Below are 18,833 nucleotides of genomic sequence, written 5' to 3' on the forward strand. Positions count from 1 at the left end.
CTTGCACCCTCCCAGGCCTTTGCATTAAGGAACTGGCACGTTCCTTCCAGTAAAACTTTCACAGCGTGCCCTATCCGCTCCCTGAAATGTCCTCGAAATGACAAGCGCTGAAGCTTGACGTCGATGCTGAAAGCCAAGGACAAGGCCGTGGCACACGGAGGAGGCTGCGATCTCATTAAGTGCCGTCGATGTGGTGTTGCAAAAGGGAGATTGTGTCTAACAGGGCTGAGATTTTGGAGTAAGCAAAAAAAAAAAAAATGCTGACTCCGGTTGCGGGGAGGGGGGATATTATTAACATAATTTGCTTGGACCTCGGGAAAGTATTTGACACAGAAACACACAAGGTCGGAGGAACAGGGCACGCTGGACTGCATAACGAATTAGCTTCAGTCCTGAAGACAGGCAAGATCTCTGGATAGAAGCAGTTCAAGAGCAAAGGACTGAGGATTGCTACGCGGTCTTTTTGTTATAGCCACAAGCGCGGGGTAGCTCCATCGCCCGCGGGCTGCGCACCCACGTGCAGGTGGATGTTCAGGAGTTTGGGGAGGTGATGATAGAGGGTGCCCAAGGGGATGGGTCATGGTTATTGTCCACTAGAAGAGTTTGGGGTGGGGTTAGATAGGACCAGCTCCATGGGAAATGCTGGTGACTGCCAATGGCCTATGCGACTGGTTGCCTGGAGTGAGAATAGCAGACTGTGGCCAGGCCCGCTCCTTGGTTTCTCCATCAGCACCAGAACGAGAATAAGAGTTACCAGCCCTTGAAAAGTGCTTTGAGATCAATCCCACGCTCGACAGGGAGGTGGGAAAACCATGACCTGAGCTCAATTAAACTCAGCAGGAGACTACACGGCCTGAAAATGCTTCCCCCTATGGCGGAGTGACCTGCTAGGGGACAACGAGTAGAAGCCAGCAATTCAGCCAGCACTACTAATGCTTTAAGTCCAACGTTAGGGAGAGGAGCATGCTCTCTGGTGCATACGTGCCCCTTCATCGGAGGCAATGGAGCCCCTATGAATCCCTCCTTCCATCCTAAAGGCATGTGCACCAAAGGCACTCTGGGACGGAGGGGAAGTGGTGGATGTTTCTCTGGGTGAATCTGCCCTGCCTCATTGTCACATTGAGTTGGCACACCCCTTCCTCCCTCCAGCCTCCTGCTTTGGGAGACAGCCAGGCCTCCCTCCTGCAGGCAGAGGTTTGGGAGGAAAGGCGTCAGCTCCTGGACCTACTTTGCACAACTTCACAGTCCCAGAGTGCTCGGCTCTGGCGTGGGTTCGTCCTTGCCTTGTATCTTCCCTAGGGCTTGATTTTCACAGGAGCTTCCAGCTTCCACTGACTCAATCCTACAGGAATTCAGCACCGTGGGGACCAGACCTTCTCATGCATTGGTCTCATGCTCTCAAGCCCCCTCTCCTGCTCCATCATGAGACCCTGGCAATGTGGCAGGTGTCCTCGCCACATGGCAGTAGTGTGACGGAGCAACACTGCAACGAGGCGCAGCCGCCTTCCCTTTCCCCGTCTGCGTTCTCCTTGGACACGAGAGTGTGCGAGAGCTCGGCAAAGTTTCCCTTTTGCAAACTAGAAATAAATCCTTCCGTTCCAAAATGCCATCTGGCACCTGACAGTTGTGTTTCAGCTTCACAGTCTCAAATTTAATTGTAAGCTCTTTTGCAGGGTTTTCAAGGACAGCGTGACACAATATGGACTACCTACAATGAAGACATATGAACTCTGGAGCATACCAAACAAATTCCTTGCATATTTGTTTTCCAACACAGCATCAATCACCGCGGGGATGTGAGAGTGTCCAAAGCAGCAGGAAAAAATGCTACTGCTTGCAGTTCTTGGAGTGTAATTCATTTCAGAGCTCAGCACATTAACCGTACCACTCCAACATCAGATACAAATCGCTCTTTTCCCTGCTACCCATTTGCTATCTGCAAAGCACAGATTCAATATTTAAAGATGCAGGGTCTGGAGCCTCAACTGGTGCAAAGCAGCAGAAGTGGGCTGAACAGCAGTGCTCAATAGTTGCACTTGGTAGAGCTGGAGCCCGGTACGGTCCCGGCAGGTACGTGGGTTCCTGGGGTCGGCGGAGCATCTGACCTACTGGCGCGGTCCATAGACTTTCCCGTAGCATGGCACGGATCCTCTCACTGGGCAGAATGGTTATAATAAAGCCTTGCTCCTATACCATGTCTTTAATGAGCAGATCTCAAAGCATGCAGAGGGTGGAAATCCTTATTTTGCCTCATAAGTGGGAAATTCTGCCTTGAATCGCACAGCTGGGAAGCAGCAAATTTAGGCATCCTGACTCCCCTGTCAGTGCTCGATCCATCCTGCCTGCCTGCGGGACTGGCGGAGTGGGGCCTTGGTAGAAGACGTAAGGTTTCTTTGCAGAGCAAGTTCAGCTGCTCAGAGTCCTGCCAGGTGAACGACTAAATGTCAAGGGCATCTGGGTATGTGAGTCACAGCCAGGCACTTAAGGCAAATCCTCTGCCACTTCTGCAAGCCCAGGAGACACTCTCAGACACAGGAAGGGCCATTTTTGGCACTTTCACACAATTTGGATGCTATTCCCACCTGTGGTAGAATAGTGCTGCCAGGTATGTCCACACATGGCAGAAAGAAAAGGGAGTATTGGGGCGAACCCTTGCCCTCTTTTAGCCCAACAGCCAGGGCACTGACCCAGGAAGCAAGAAACCTGGGTTTTAGCAGCTCCTCGCCCCGAGGGGTGGTTTGACTCTGTATCCCCGCCATGTCCCAAATTAAGCACTGTCCAGACTAGGAAGGGCCATTACCACCTATATAAGTAAGTCGTGTTTCAGGATGTGTAAGTCAGCCAGGAGTTAGCCCTTGCTTTCCCACCTCAGGTCACCCCCTTGCCATAGTCCTGGGCCTGACTCCACACTGGAGAAAACTCCACTAGGGAACTGCAGTGGGATCACGTGGGCCACAGAGCACCGTTTGCCTGGCAATGCACCCCAAAGGACCACTTTGATCACAGCCCCAGCCCTCCAGCCCTGGGGATGCCACCGCTGGCTCATAAAAAGGTTGAAGAGTTCCCAGTCTAGTTTGCTAAGCTAACCATGCCCAGCTCATATAGGCTTCCCTCCTCACAGATTCTCCACTCTCCCCATCCTACTCATAGCCTTTTCTCTGCACCCATCCCTGTTTGAATTGGTCTTTCTCAAACCTGGGTGACAAGAACGGCACCCAACATGCCAGATGCCTTGAAAGGCATTCACCAGTGCCTTGCACAGCAGGTATACATACTTCCCTATCTACCTCTGCTGGCAATACTTTGTTTGATACACATCCTAAATTTTGGGGGGTTTTGTTTGGGTTTTTTTTCCTCCCATGGTCACATCACATGAGATGCGTGTGGGGAGGTCTGGTCCCCTCCTCATTCATGGTCTAGACCTCACAGGTCTATCACGCTGTGATAGACTCACGCAGCCAAGGCTTTCTCCATCTCATAACGAACTGATGAAATCACGCCTGGCCAACATTAGCTTTGCTATTACCGTATTTACTCATATATCACACAAACCTTTCCCGGGGGGAACTTGACCAGCTTCATGTCCTAATAAAGATCAAGCCCATAAAAAAGGGCAGCACTGGAAGAGCCAAGACTCATTAAGTCAATTGACTCCTTCACTTGGTGGAATAGAAATACCACTGCTGTGATCAGTCAGTTGGCTTTAAACTTTGGGTCAAGCATGAATCAAAGTGTGTGTGTGTGGGGGGGGCACTTCTATTTTGGGCAGAAAAATCAATCATGACAGTTGTGGAAGGCTAATTTTTGGAGTAAAGGTATATGTGACCATCTCCTTTTTTTATGGACTTGCTACTCCACTAAGCAAGCTAAGCTTTCTTTCAGGGATGTTGGTATCTATTAGTACCTATTAGTTTCTTTCAGTGATGTTGGTACGCCTGGGTCTCTCTTCTATTTCACAGTCCTGTTTTTAGCTCTTTTCAGACTTGCAGAGCTGGCCAGTTTTCAACAGTTTCAGCTTTTGGCTGAGCAGGAAAAGGAGGGTGAGTGAGCTGACGATTGGGTCCAGCCCTACTCGGTACAGCTATAGCTCTAGGTAAAAAAAAAATCTATTTTTTCTTCATCCTGACTTCCCCAAAACAAGGTACATGTCTTATTTGCAGGGGTATGTGCTCTGCAAGAAACTATGGTAGTCCAGTGTCCAGCTTTGCATTTTTCACTATTACATGTTATTCCAGTCTCGTTGTGGCAGTCCTCAAGGTCATCCAGTTTGTCCTAGGTGATATACTCTTCTATGACAATGCCTCACAACTTTGGCCCCAAAAGCAGGCATTTGTGATGATATTTGCTGATGGCTCAATGTCCTTAATGAAACTACTAAATCGCCTTACTCTCATGATTTGTCTCAAAGGAACTCTACTGCTGGCTTGATACCTCCTGGCCTGTCATCATCGTCCCCTTCCTCCCTTCCTTTCACACGTTAACATCCTGATCTCAATCCCTTTGCTCTCCAGAGGAATGAACAGTCTCCTGTGTGGCATTGTATCATTGCTCAAGTCCAAGGGGTTTGGTGTCATCATAAACCCTGTTTAAAAGGTCTACCCAGAAAACCTGTCCTGCTGCCATCCTCAACTGCTGCATACACATTTACCTCCTGTCTACCGTCATCCCTCGTCTACTCAGCAGGGTCTCTTTAAGACGATGCTAAATAACACCGTAAACTTCATTGAGTGGTCTCTTTGAATGCAGCAAGTAAAAGCGAGTTCTGCACGGTGACTCCAGGTTGCTCAATGTAATTGAGATCACGTCGGGACGAAACGTTATTTTTCTAAGTGCCAGCGTTGCAAAGATATTAATCTTGTTTGCCGGCAAGATTGATGTGGGCTCTGCTGAAATATGGTAGTAGCTTCAGTTAGATCCCTTTAATTGCTCCTCAGCTTCCCCTATAATATGATTGTTGTTATCCCCTTCTTTTTCCTTCCCTCCCAGAGATGACGTGTGGTGGTGTCTGAGCCCAGCATGGGAACTGGCACTCAGTTGCAAGCCTGTCTCCAGAAGCATTAATGCGATGAGCCCTGGGAAACCAAAGGGTTTGGAGCAGGTGCTGCTTTTGGAGCATGAGCATGACAAGCTGATATCTCGGCTATAGGCGAGAGGGATCTGAACCGACTGTAGAGTCGTTTGGGGAATAAAGCAAAGGGCAGAGTGGGCTTTAATAAGGTGTGAATTTAAAGGGGTACATGCCGCTTCTCTTGAGACAGCCATAAGAAGCACCAACCCATCTATCATAAGTGTCCCACGTCTGCCAGACCCGGATACGAGGGAGTGAAGCTGCCTCCTGGCTACAGAGAGCAGCAGGGATGCTCTCCCTGTGGTTTCACCCCTTCATTTCTGGGTTGGTGGGGCTGGGCTTGCATTTGTACCAGTGGTCTCCAAAGCGCTGGCAGCTGCTTACCTTCTCCTCTGGGATCGGCGGGGTGAGGAGGCTCACAAAGACGATGACGATGGCCGTGAGCCCGCAGAGGATGAGCGCGAAGTAGAGGTAGTGCAAATCCTTCAGCACGCCCGGTCTGCGGTCCTCCTCGCCGCAGGACGGCGTCTGATAGCAGAACTCCATGATCATCCGAACGAGGCCGACCGTCAGGCCGAACATGAGGCCCCAGAAAGCCCCCTGACAAGGACACGTGGGGAAAAGGAAATATGAGGTTATGGGCATCTGTGCAGGGGGTATAACAGTGCCAGACAGCAAGGAAGAGGAAAGCAGCTCATGTCAAAGCCTGTATTTGTGCTCAAAGCTTGTAAAACCACATGGGTGCTGAGATACCAATGCCCATCCACGAGACACCAGACTGTGCCCGCTAACTCGCACCATCCTGTGGCTGTCTGACTGCCACCAGCTAGCTGCAACGGCTGACCTAGAGATGGGAGAATATATAGATCAGGCTGGTCCTGGTATAGGAGCAGACCTGTGAATCTTGGGGCTGGGGAAGTGAGTGAAATGATGCCCCCCCCCTATTCAAGACCACCTCGACCCTGCCCTAGCTGACTGACTCTGCAGCCCAAACAACCAAGTCTCCCTTTACTCCTGGGGTCCTGATCAGTGAAAGCCTGGTAGGAGCAATGCACTCCCGCAAAAAAGGATGCATTTTTCTCACCATCAACCTGGTTCCTCACTTACAGGCTCATTGATCCTCTTGCAGAAGATGGCCAGGAGGAAGAGGGCAGTGATGGGTGGGGCCAGGTAACTGGTTATGGACTGGATGTAGTCGAAGAGCTGGCCGCTGTTGGCCGTCTGAATGAGGGGAATCCACAGGATGCTGATGACGACAAGGATGAGAATGAAGACTCTGGAGAGAGGAACAGAAGATATTCATTTTTCATGCACCCTAGGGGAAAAGATGCCCCTCATGCCCTCATGTAATGCAGTGCTGGAGTCTGACAAGAGAAGGAAATGAATTGCAACTAGAGAGGGGGGGTCTCGTTGGGGCTGAAATCCAGGAGGGGAATCTCCTTGTGACATCAGGCAGGAAAGAAATGACCCACCCCTAGAGGAAGAGCCGCATCACCCCGACTAGCTGAGTCTCGTCGCAATCCCAATCCCAAGACAACTCCAGGAACTGCAAGGAGTTGGTAAGTCTGTACTTGGCGTGTGGGTGAGCCCTGGTTGACTCAACAGCTGGATGTGTTTTTAGCGGGCACGGTGCTGGCAAAGACACTGTCTCTTGGATGAGATGAAGATTAAAGACCTGACAACTCGTGGTCATTAAACTCAGCTTGCATAAGAGCAGGGGCGTTAACCCTGGAGGCTTAGCCAATTTCCAGCTAAGGTCACTCCCATCTGCTTATTAAAATCACTCCAGCAGCTTCAGCTGCATCTAAGATCCTCCTTCATTTTGTCCTTTCTGTTAGGCAGTGCTGCCAAGTACTCTAAAGCAGTTCATGCTTTCCGCCTCGATGCACGGCAGGGATGGGATATGCGATCGCTCACTCCATATCCTTCACTTAGCCCGCGGGGCTTTCTTAATATTGGTGTTTCCAATGAAAGGCTGATCACCGGAGGGCAGGCTGCTGTTTCCAGCTGTTAGCTGGAGCACTGCTCTCCTACCCCAACATAACGCAGTGCCAAAGTCTGCCTAGAGAGACAGCCACAACCCCCCCAGGAGTTAAGACAGGTCCTTATGTCAAGTTTAGAGACCAGATAGCAATAAATTAGCTGCATCTGTGATGGGTTCAACCTGCTGTGTAGTGAAAATCTGTCTATAGAGAGAGCCACAAGCCCCCCAAGAGTTAAGGCAGGTCCTTATGTCATGTTTAGAGACCAGATAGCAATAAATGGTCTGCATCCATGATGGGTTCAACCTGCTGTATAGTGCAAGTCTGCCTATAGAGAGAGCCACAACCCCACCAAGAGTTAAGACCGGTCCTTATGTCAAGTTTAGAAACCAGATAGCAAGAAATTAGCTGCATCTGTGATGGGTTCAACCTGCTCTGTAGTCAAATTGGGTAAAGGCTGGGTCCACTGGGTAAAGGCTGGGAAACAAAACCATCTCTTTCAGAGCCTACTCTCCTTATTGACATGCTCTGGGTTTCTTAACTTTCTCCGCGAGTCCAGCTTTGGACGGGCTAGAGAGTTTAAACTCTAATCAAAACAGACAAGGACAAGGCAAATGTGCTCAGCAAAGCCGCGTGGAAGGGCGAGGACCTGCCAACAATCATGAGCTCCTGCTCTGAAGCCTTCTTGCGGACCCTCTGCCAGATATCGATGGCGAAGAGCGTGCTGCTGCTGTTGAAGATGGAGGTGAGGGAACTCATGAGGGCTGCCATCATCACGGCTATCATCAGACCCCGGAGTCCTGGAAAACCGGGAATGACAATTGGGTACAGCGTTTCGGCCTTCGCGCTCCTACTTCAGAGTTTACAGTGCCGCCCATTCATTTATTTATTCTAATTCAGTGGTTTTTACACTGCTGTTCTCCCACCAGGCTGAAATGGGCTCAGGTGAACGCTTGTCGTTGTAGGACCCTGAAAGACTGGAGAGCAGCAATGCTAATTTGTAAAGACCGGCTCATATAAGACCTGCTTCAAATAACTCATAATGCTAAGTCACCTGGTGATAGCAAACTCAGAATTTGGCAACCTGCAAATACTGCACATCCCCTTCACAAAGCAGAGTTAATTAGAAGGTCGAACAAGAAATGCAGATTCTGCATTTAAAATCGGAGACCTAAATCTTAACAGAAATCCCCGCTTCACTCCATTTACTCCCTTTACATACACTACTTGATCCATCATATTATACCCATCAATACACATCACGTATAGGTCAAATATGCCAACCATGCATTGATATTCTATTAACATAGTTCATAAAACGCATTAGAGGACTTCCATAATGCTCTGTTATTAATTACCATTAGCACTAATGCGATATCAATGCCATTTAATAATGCTATGATATTTTAATATGTCATTACTATATAAAAACTGAAAAGGTCCGCTGAAAAAAAATGTTTGTGGCTTTTTTGTTTTTAAACTCTGATGATACGTTGTGCCTTTTGAGCGGTTATAGTGAACACTTACCACCTCAATACTAACCCATCTAGTTCTTTTTATCCAGCTATCTGTATAATCAGACCCACATGGATATAAATGGATATCTGTATAATAAACCCACATGGATATAAATGGATATCTGTATAATAAACCCACATGGATATAAATGGATATCTGTATAATAAACTCACACGAATACTTTTGCTGTGTAATGGAAATTAAACCATTGCTATCTTTTAATTTTTTTCTACAACCCGGCTTATATTGGTAGCAAATTAGTTCCTTGTATTTATAACCGAAAAGAGTACCGTTGCACAGTACTTGAGGTTGCACATTTGGCCACAACCAGAGCAGCAAAGCTTCCTCACCTATGGGCATGAGCTCCATCACCAGCTTTGGGTAGGCGATGTTAGAACAACCCACTTTTGCTCCACAGACCTTTTCACAGATTTTCGGGTCCACGCATCCCACGTCATCTGTAGCAGACAGGGGGAAAAAAAACCCAAGCCAATTGTAACACGTCTACTTCTTCTAGAGGACATACACATGGAAGAACTAATTCTTGATCCCTTGGGTGTTTCAAATAAATCAGGACAATAGCTGGAAGGATGGGCAAGGGTTATTTCAGATCTCCATCTCACAGTAGCCTTTTGCAAACTCTGCACAGAACGGATGCAAAACCCGGACGTCACATAGCAAGAGAGCCTCTGACCAGTGGTTCGAAACACATGAGCCTTCGTGGCCTGAGCTAAAGCACACACTTCTGCCAGCCAGGCGCCATCTGTGCATGACCCGCACATCGCCAGACGGACGGCAGATACAACGCAGACTCCTCTTATAGCCTGGCTTGGCTCCTCTGCCCCTCATCCCTGTGCCCCATTAGCAACCCCACCCCGAACAGCTATGTGAACCGCTGTTTCCAACGCTGCTGGCTCCTTGGGACCAGAAAGGAGGGGAGATCTTGCTCCTTGCTTCTTACTGCAGAAAGGAGTTCAACCTGGTAGCTCCTTGGGCAGCCGTCTCCTGACGAACCTAGCAGCAAAAGCGCTCCTTGCGGCATGAAGCCTTCAAGGTTGAAGGTCTCATGATGCTACAAATGAATTTGCTCTTGGGGCAGCAGCATAATGGAAGAAACCAGCTCACGTCCTCCTCAGAAGAAGCCCTACACTCGGTGCATCTCAGTGTCTCTCACTTATTTCCAGCTGCCTCCTGGTAGGTAAAAGCGCTGCCCACGAGATGGCACTGTGGCCCATGCACTTAGTGCTCGGGCTACAGCTATAGGAGAAGTGGCCCAAACTTTGAGGGGGAGGTAGGGTCTGGGGGTTTCCATCTATATTGGAAATGCTAGATGGCAAGGGGGTGTTTTGTGCACGATACCCCTGAGTCTGGGCTTCTAACGTCCAATGGTTTTGCATCCATCGGAGGCTCCTGCACAAGGAAATCACATTCATAACCCCTGGATGGAGTATGCAAGCTGGGAAAGCAGCCTTACCTGGGTAGAGGGCTCTGCTGATCATACCCGGCATGACAATGAAAAACATAGGGAGTATTTTCAAATAGCCCGCCAGCACCGATCCACCCTTCGCATGAGAGACGCTCTTGGCGGAGAGGGACCTTTGAACTATCACCTGCGTCGGTGGGAAAATGCAAAGCGTTAAAAGTGGAGAGAAAAGGAGAGGAAAACCCCTTGCATTGTGAGAGGACGTGTGTCCCGGAGAACCCCAGGGCACTTTGCAAGCCCACAGCAAGGCTCTCCTGAACAGCAGATCTCTGTCGTTCAGTTTACTATTGCCGCCATCCCTGAATGGTGCGTGGACTGACTATGAAGCTGGTGAAATTACTCGTTTACCTGCACAGGAATCATTTCATGGTCCCCTGAAATGCAGCCAGCTCTTGGGTGAAAGACATCAGGTGCTTAACCATGCACCCACAGGCACTGGCCAAGAGCTTAGGGTCAGGTGTGATACAGTACACAGCATGGCGTTCCCTACCTTTACCACTGAGAAGGGGCTTCGAAGGAACGAACCCAGTTTGCTTGGCTTTTTCTCATCACCTGGGTGCCTTATTTGCTTAATGAATGTCACGCTAGATTCCTAGCCCATGACCAGGAAAACTGCAGCGGCACTGCAAAGTTAATCTGATTTGTGGCCCTGGAAAACTCGGCATGTCTGACAGTGCTTTCCATGTGTGGCTTTCAAAGCATTGGACAAAAAGGGGCGTTTTTACTGCTGGGTTACAGATGGGGAAACTGAGGCACACTAAAATTGACACTGACTCATCCAAGTCATTAGCAGAGCTCTCAAGAGCTGCGCACAGGGTGCTTGTACTGCCTGCTCATGCTCCCTCCATGAAAATACCTGCCTGTAGTGTGTATATGGGAAAACCAAGCCTGCTGCTCCTTGCAACACTGAGGCCAAGAAGGAGCCACATTCACTTGGGCTGTGGAAGAAATAAGCTGGGGTGGCCTATTAAAGACCCCCCCAAAGATGCCACCCCACCCCATCAAGCATCATTTCACTGCCTCTGTAACCCATGATGTGGCATGGAAATGACATTGCAGTGAAGCACCAGGGGAAGGAGCGAGCGCGTGGGACGGACTGTACCTGGTCCGTGCACCAGCACCAAAGGGCCAGCACCGAGAGGCCGAATATCAGGCCAGGCCAAGGGATGTCCCCAGTGATAGGGTCCCTGAGCATGTGGAAAGCGTCCGGGCGCGGGAGGTGGCACGTCGTGTTTGGGACGGTGACGCTGGGGATCGCTGTGCTGTATTTCTCTTTGAGTCCTTCATACCAGCCGATTTTTTCAAACCCTGAGGAAGAAGGAGCCAGTCATTTATATCTGTGGGAGTTTTCATTTGCTCTGCCTCACTTTGCTTCTGTTTTCTCCTTTCTTCCTCCCTCTCCCTTCCCTCCTTCCTCACCCCTGGAGCTGTGCAGAAGGGCGTCGGACTCCAGTCGGAGAATTTGGGCTTCTGCAGCCAGCCGTGCATTCGGGGAGAGGATGCACCATTGCTGCTGACCTCCCTCGTGTCAGTCACCCGCACCCAGCTTGGCAATGACGTGCTATGAGAACCCAAATCTCTGATCGTAAAGCTCATGAACACCCGAGCCAGAAAGACGTGACACCAAAGATGATGGCACTTGGGTTCCTGTTGGCCAGGGAGGCGTAGAGCAAAGCGCTCAAAGTGCCACAGTTCAGGATTGGTCTCAGATATGCCCATGTAAATGCACCGTAACTCCCCCAAAGTCAATGAAGGAAAGCAAGGGAGGCTGGCAAATGTCCTGGGTATCCTGGAGCTACAGGGGTGAAAATTGTGCAAAACCAGTCCTGCAAAGTGCCCCATCAGCTCACCATGGGTGCAAAGGAGTGGAAGGTGCTTAGTGCCTCATTCAATTAAAATCTGGATTTGGGCATAAATCAGGGATGAGACTCAACTGGCTGGAAGTGGAGCGCAGAGGAGCCAGGGCTTCTTGCTATTATGATATAAGGCCCATTTCTGGGTGAAAGAGTGGGGGCAAGTGCCCTGTTAGGCTCAGCTCAAGATTTGGATGGCAGGTAACCCCATCTCTTTTTCTTCGTACCTATGAACGTGAGCACCAGCGCTCCTATCACCATGATCACAGTCTGCAGGGTGTCCGTGTACATAACAGCTGTTAAACCGCCTGTTGGGAGAATCACAAATGACAGTGTCCGCCGGTCACTTTTATTTGCAAAACCAGCCAGCGCTGGCGGGTTCCTCGCTTTGAAGAGCCTGGCCTCAGTCCTGCGACTCCAGAAAGGAGCTGCCAGGAGAAGGCAACACCGGTGATTTCCATGCCTTGAGCACTTCACAATCGCCACCCCCTTGTGAAGTACCAGGGTATTATCCCTGTTGTATAGAGGTGGGACCAATGCATAAATCAAGTCACTTCTCCACTTTCACACCATGAGTGGATACAACCCATCATGGATACAACACTTAGGAGGTGGTACCTACACCTCCTGAGTCACCATCTAGGATCCTGACAAGCAACCCATCCTCAACGCTTGGGCAAGAAAAGGGTGTCTCAGCCATGTGGACAAAAGTCAGACATCATTAAGGTTTGCTTTGCTCATAGGCTGCTGCCCAGGGAACACAACCCCTCCTCTCTTCAGTCCTGCCACGTGGAGGCATATTCGAGCCCTAACACTGCCTTGCTAAGAGGCTGGGAACATGTTCCTCATTCAGTTGATCAATAGGGGCTTGCTCCATTAATTAAGTCAAATGAAGTCTTTTCATTGACTTCAGTGAGCTTCAGATTCAACACCAAGCCCCCAGACAGAGCCCAAGCACCCGGGCGTAGGGAGTAGGGAATCCATTAATCTTCAGCTTGGGACATTTCTTTTAAAGTATCATCATTACCAGCAATCGTGTAGACAGCCGTCACTGCCAGCAAGACCACCGTTGAGAGGTAAAGGTTCCAGCCCAGGGATATTTGGATGAATAGCGCCCCAGAGAAAATATCTGTCTGGAAGGAAAAGCAAAGAGAGTTTGACTGTGGGGCTACTTGCTCTCATTAGTACTTCTGATATCATCTTGATGGCTCAAAAATCCTCCAGATGGGCCATGAGAAGGGAGCAGTGTGTGGGAGATTGAAAGGTAAAAGAGGAGGGAATAAGGACAGGAAAGGGAGAAACAGAAATGGTGACCGGCGCCGTGAAAAGCATGCATCTTGAAGAATCTCTTTGTACCCAGCCCAGGAACAGGAAGAAATCCTCCCCTCTCTGCAATAGGGGAAAGCATTGAAAATGTCTAAGGGCAGGGCAGGCGTGTCCCTCAGCAAGTCTAAGGGGACCACCAGGAACACTACGTAGGGCAGGCATCAGTGGGAGAAGACTCATGGCCTTGGGAAGGGCAACAAAAGGATGCAAAGGCAACAGCAAGATGCCCTGGAGAAGAGGGGACAGTTCCCAGAGCTGGAGAGGTGAGGGTTGTGACTGAGCTCATGCTGCTAGATGGGGAGTTTGGAAGGAGAGGGGGTCATTTGCATCGGCGCGTGGGAGACTGCACGGGTCAGAGCAATGGCCTCATCCTGAAAGACCCAGGCTGATTTACTGCTCTTGACTTCTCGATCTGAACACGGACAAGGGCCGGCTCCTTCACGGGTGTAAATAAGGGCAGCTGCACCGATTGCAAAAAATGATGCCTGCTGAGGATCTGACCTCTGCTCGCAGAAACCCCGCGGCGCCTGATTTGTTTGGGTCTATTCACAGGAGATGGCGAACGAGGTCAGAGGGAGAAAAATACAGCTCTCATTCAGACACGGCCATTGCAAAGGCAGAAGGCGACACATAACAAGTGGGAAAGGGTTTTACGTGCGAGAGAGAGTAAATCTGAAAGAAAACTGTAAGTCACTTTGCAGGGAACGCCGTTCGCCTCTCGCCATGCAGCAGAGACAGAGCGGGATGATAAAGACCCAGGGCTTTCTACATCCCAAATAATCGTCTTAATATCAAGCATCCTTTTGACCTCCGGGCCTGCACACCCTGCGTCACACTAAGTGGTTCTGGCCAGGTGGTACGGCGCTACCTTTACATAATGTATTGTGAGCTTTGACTTCCCGGCAGGAAATGCAATGATCAGTGTATCCGTGCCCTGCCAGGCCTTTGACATCATCTGTCACCCTGATCTGCGCTCTTCTTGGCAAGCACAAGGAGCGTGGAGCTGAGCAGCAAAGTTATAAAACAACGTTTGGGCAGGAAGCACGGAGAGAAAAATTCCCCTCATAACCAAGCCTCCCGCTGGCCGGCCAGCTGCTAATTAAGTGCTCTGCAAACAAAGGTGCTGCTTTTACAGAGAGCACCTCTGAGGTCTATAAAGTAAACCAGGCTCTCCCATCAGACACGGGTGAGCTACCTTCAGCAGGGGAAGGCAACCGAATAGACTAAGGCCAGACAACCGATCTGAGGACTGAAAACCTGGCTTCCCTCAAGGGCACACGGCAGCTCGATGTTCCTCGCATGGCTTTTGTCTCCCTTCTTGACCTGGATTTCATAGAAAAGCAGGGCTGGAAGGGACCTCCAGCAGTCATCGAGTCCAACTGTGGTCATTTAGATGCCCTGTGGTCATGCCAGAGGTCACCGGGTCCTATGGTAGGATCATGCCTATTCAAACCATCCCATACACATCCATTATCGAACCTATTAGCAAGTCAACCCTGATGTAACTACAGGACATAAAGCCGTAACCTGCCACAGGTCAAACAAGGGGATAATGGTGGCTTTGAGCCTATTAGTGCTAGTTCTGCAGGGGGAGGTGACTGTGAGCTCCTCCTGGCTCTAAGGAGAGACCCAGCCGAATCCCACAAAGCAAAACTTTGGATTTTAGAGAACAACAGCCCGCGAGACCGAAGCTGTTTATCTACCTGTGAAGCAGGAAGGAGCTGTACCCAGGGCTCGAATTATGGAGGAGCTCAGGGCTGGATTTTGAGACAAGAACCCCTCTGTAAGATTTGAAAATCATAAAATTGGGGCGGGGGGTCTCTGATTTTATTAAGGCATTGTGGTGCGCAGCTCAATTTTTTAATTTTTGCAGACCCTCCCAAGAGTGAAAGTGTAATTTGACCTCTGGCTGTACTGCCTTCCCCCACTAATGACCCACCCTCAACCACTTCACCAGTGCTGCCATGGGGATTAGGTGGCCAAATACCCACAGACCCCAAATTTCAAGAGGAGCGGGTCCTTAATTACTACTGCCCTGGGCTACATATAGAACAAAGACTTAGAAACAAAAGATGGGCATTGCTCTCATCAGACCCTTGGGCTCTCTAGTCCCCTGAATAATGAACTTTTCCTGTGCATGAGACTTGTCTGGGACTGTCTTCCCTCCAAGTGCATCGATAATGACTACTCAGACCTTGGGCAGAGAATCTGCTCCTCTTTGCAAAGTAAAATGACAGCAAATGCTCAGAGCTGATGTCTGCCTGCAGGTCCTATAATGCTAACAGCATGCAACTAGCACTGCTCCTCAACTCACCCCTAAGGTAGAAGATATTTCCTGTCCCTCTTACAGGTGCCAACAGTGGAAACCATCTCAGAGGGGAAGAGAAAGGCAACTAGCTGTGTCCTTAACATTAAATTTTGCAACGAAAAATTTCAGCTGAGAAAAAAAATTGTGGAAATGACCATATATGAAGATTAGCTTTGCATGATATTTAAGCGACACCAGGTGCAGTGGACTCCGGACAGGATCCTCGCACGGTACCCGCTGCAGCAGCTACAGCAAGAGCTGCTTCCCCATGGGATACGTACTGATATCTTGGTGAATATATAGAGAATGAGGGACAGCACAGACATGTAGATTTGAATCCTTTGTCCTCCAAATCTCTTCCTCAAGTACTCGGGCATGGTGATGACACCGGCAGCAATGTAGACGGGCACAAAAATCCAGCCAAGGGCCAGCAGTGCCCAGGTAGCCTAGCAATAGGGAAGAAAATAAAGGCTTATGATTAAACTCAAGGGAAAACGCTCTTTGCCTGCAACACACAGCATCAGAAAGCATGGAGAAGCAGCCTCTCTCAGGCAGAAAGGGAATGAAGGCTCTGGGATGCAATAGCATTTCTCTGCCGGCAATGGAGGGTTACCCTTGGATGACAAAGGGGACAGATGAATGATAGCATGGTGAATACAGCTCTCAGCAGAGCTACAAGCCTTTGGAGATCTCTCCTAATCCCCACATTTCCCTTTTTCTAGCATGTTGGCTCCTGTGTCTCTCCCCTGCCTCCCTGGCAGAGTCCCACATCGCTGCCCCAGCTCTATACAAGGAGTATTTGGTGAGCTTTGGTACCTGTGGCACCGATGCTGGCGGCATAGAGCCGACTGACCTACAGGTGCCTTTGAGCATCTCATTACTTTTGCCGCACCGTACCGCTCGATTAGGAGCCAAGGAAGCTGAAGCTACAGGATCTTTCTGAGGAACAGAAATAGAAGTGGCAGCAAAACCCTCACTTTCAGGACAGCAGACCGGAGGTGACTGTTTTTTGTCCTGTAAGCGGCAGAGCAAGGGGAAGCAAAGCTCCAGCATGAAAGCGATTATTTGTAATGTCTTTTGGGAGGTCTAAGTCGTCTGAGCCCAGCAGTCTTCTCTGCCCAAGTGCCCAAGGGTCCCTTCCAGCCCCTAACATCCATGAATCTATAACTTGTGGTCCCCCACAGCCTGCTTCTTTAACATCCAGCCAATGTGGCCAATGTCATCGTTTCACACCTGGAGATGTTAAGGCCAGATGTGACTGTTAGATCGTCTAGTCTCACCTATCCCACTTCATTCGAAGACCCCGCATCACACCTGAAACACTACTTAGATGAAACGTCATTCCCCAAAACTGAAATGTGTGTCACAGACAGAGGACAGGCCTGACCAAAGTGCACCCAGTGCCTGAGGCTCCTGGCATGGACGGGACGGGATTAGGTGAGATATGCCCACCTGAGCTGAGCAAACAAACCCTGACCCAGACCACGACCTTGCTAATCTGAAGCCCACATGACAACACGGATATGGAGTCATATTTGCTCTGGATCTCAAACTACACTCTTCGCATCCCTATATAACCACCCAAAAAAGGAGCCACTTAAAATACAGTTGCATCAATAGGTCCTGTCTGAATGTGGGCCGCAGTTTCTTCAGAGGGGGCTTATGGGTGATTTCAATTCCTTTGAAACAAAGGGATGCCTTGAAAATAAACGCTGCTTGACCGTGTGCCTGCCCCTGGGGCAGCACACTTCGTCTCGGCTCAAGGACGGCCCTATAATGGAATAGCACAGTTTGCATTATAAGACTACATAGGGACCTGCTGCAGACTCATGTCTAGCCCCTAAAAATGCCAAGTGTTGGTGCAATGGCACTATTCTAGCTGGCTTTACTCGGATAGGAATAACCCCAGGCTGACACCAGGATGGCAAACAGCTCAGAAATGTTACTACAGAGCTACAGCATTCATGACTCAACATCATGACATTTGCTCCTTTCCATAAAGCCCCAAGTCCAGGAATCCTGTGATTTATGTGAGCTTCTCAGGCCCCCCCTTTTTTTTTAATTATTATTATTTGTAAAGTCTCTTGTCTTTATGGCAGCGGAGAAAAAAACTGCATGACTCAAGTGTCCCTTAGAGGCTCAGCAAAAGAAAATCCAAATGTTGTCATCTTTTCAAAGCCCAGCTGTATTTCAGGTGACCTCTGAAGTGCTACAGGCCTGAATCATGAGTTTAGGCACTGGGAATGGATGGGCTGGCTAATAACTGATTCATGAACCAAATATGCATGTTGTCTGTAAACGGTGATGTCTTTCCGGTTTCAATACTTACGTTCCACTCAAAGCCCCCGACAGCAAGACCCCCGGCCGCCCCCGTGCCTGCCAGGCCGATGAACAGCCCGCTGCCCACGTTGCTTGACATCAGAGATGCTCCGATCTGAAATGCAAGGGACGGCACAGAAAACAGAAAGGCACTTCGAGCAGCTTCAGAAAAGCAGACGCCCAAGCCCTCCCCGGGGCAAGGGGGTTTCCATTTGTAGGAAGCTACTGGGGAGACCGAACCAGGGGCTTAGATGCGACAGTGAGAGATGCAGCAGCACTTCCATAGGCAGGCAGAGCGATGAGCGCAGGGATCCTAGTTTTCTCCGATTTAAAAAATAAATAAATAAAAAAAATTCCCCGGTTTTCGGATGAAAACAAGTAACCCCAAATCCATTAATTTTTTGGCGATTAAAATGAAACACCAGTAATAGATAGATATATGCACAGCAGGGTTTCACTTTAATCGCGGGAAACTGAGTTTGGGGGTTACTTTTTAAAATCTGAAATTTGGGGATTTTTTAATTTATTTTTTTTTTATCAGAGAAAAACAGGATCCCTGGTGATCAGGACTGAGCACCGACTCAGGATCGGGGCCATATGAAACAAGCACTGCTTCCTTTACACAAGGTATGCAAGTACATCACAGTGGGCCCTGCTTAGGGCGAACTCATCTCTGCAGGCGCTCCATGAATAGGGAAGCAATGAATCTCCTTTTGCATTGAATATCCCCCTCCCTAAGTACCGATGCAGGCTGTGGTGCCCTCCTCAAATGCCACTGATCCTTTTGGCTCTTGTTTCTGCTCCTTGAAATCCTTTCCCATGTATCACCTCCAAATGGGTCCTTGCTAGGGAGGCTCTGATGCGATCAAATTAGCAAAGACTACGATTCCTCCAGCCGCAGCAAGGATCCCATAGTCCTTGCCTGGGACTCCCTTTGCAGCATCAGCTCTGCTCTGCAGTGTTTGGGGGGGAAAGA

The 18,833-nt window shown here is 49.4% G+C and overlaps 2 protein-coding genes across 5 annotated transcripts in view; one reads left to right on the plus strand and one right to left on the minus strand.

Annotated features, from left to right (window-relative positions):
* Positions 1 to 2,393, plus strand: part of SPATA6 (spermatogenesis associated 6) — an 80,567-nt gene extending 78,174 nt beyond the window's left edge. The window contains exon 13 of the mRNA XM_025206265.1: positions 1,674 to 2,393. Coding sequence (XP_025062050.1) covers positions 1,674 to 1,693 — 20 coding nt within the window. The 3' untranslated portion in view covers positions 1,694 to 2,393. The remainder of the gene's footprint in view (positions 1 to 1,673) is intronic.
* Positions 1 to 18,833, minus strand: part of SLC5A9 (solute carrier family 5 member 9) — a 32,744-nt gene that overhangs the window by 7,068 nt on the left and 6,843 nt on the right. For 3 of the 4 annotated variants that reach the window (XM_025206232.1, XM_006015747.3, XM_025206245.1), the window contains exons 3-12: positions 17,868 to 17,972; positions 15,820 to 15,984; positions 12,932 to 13,037; positions 12,132 to 12,212; positions 11,154 to 11,359; positions 10,043 to 10,178; positions 8,919 to 9,026; positions 7,700 to 7,850; positions 6,176 to 6,344; positions 5,453 to 5,668 (exon numbers count right to left, since the gene is read on the minus strand). In XM_025206232.1, coding sequence (XP_025062017.1) covers positions 5,453 to 5,668; positions 6,176 to 6,344; positions 7,700 to 7,850; positions 8,919 to 9,026; positions 10,043 to 10,178; positions 11,154 to 11,359; positions 12,132 to 12,212; positions 12,932 to 13,037; positions 15,820 to 15,984; positions 17,868 to 17,972 — 1,443 coding nt within the window. The remainder of the gene's footprint in view (positions 1 to 5,452; positions 5,669 to 6,175; positions 6,345 to 7,699; positions 7,851 to 8,918; positions 9,027 to 10,042; positions 10,179 to 11,153; positions 11,360 to 12,131; positions 12,213 to 12,931; positions 13,038 to 15,819; positions 15,985 to 17,867; positions 17,973 to 18,833) is intronic. The other variant, XM_025206240.1, reaches the window with a different exon arrangement.

Source organism: Alligator sinensis, unplaced genomic scaffold (assembly GCF_000455745.1).
Source record: "Alligator sinensis unplaced genomic scaffold, ASM45574v1 scaffold781_1, whole genome shotgun sequence".
Lineage (NCBI taxonomy): Eukaryota > Metazoa > Chordata > Crocodylia > Alligatoridae > Alligator > Alligator sinensis.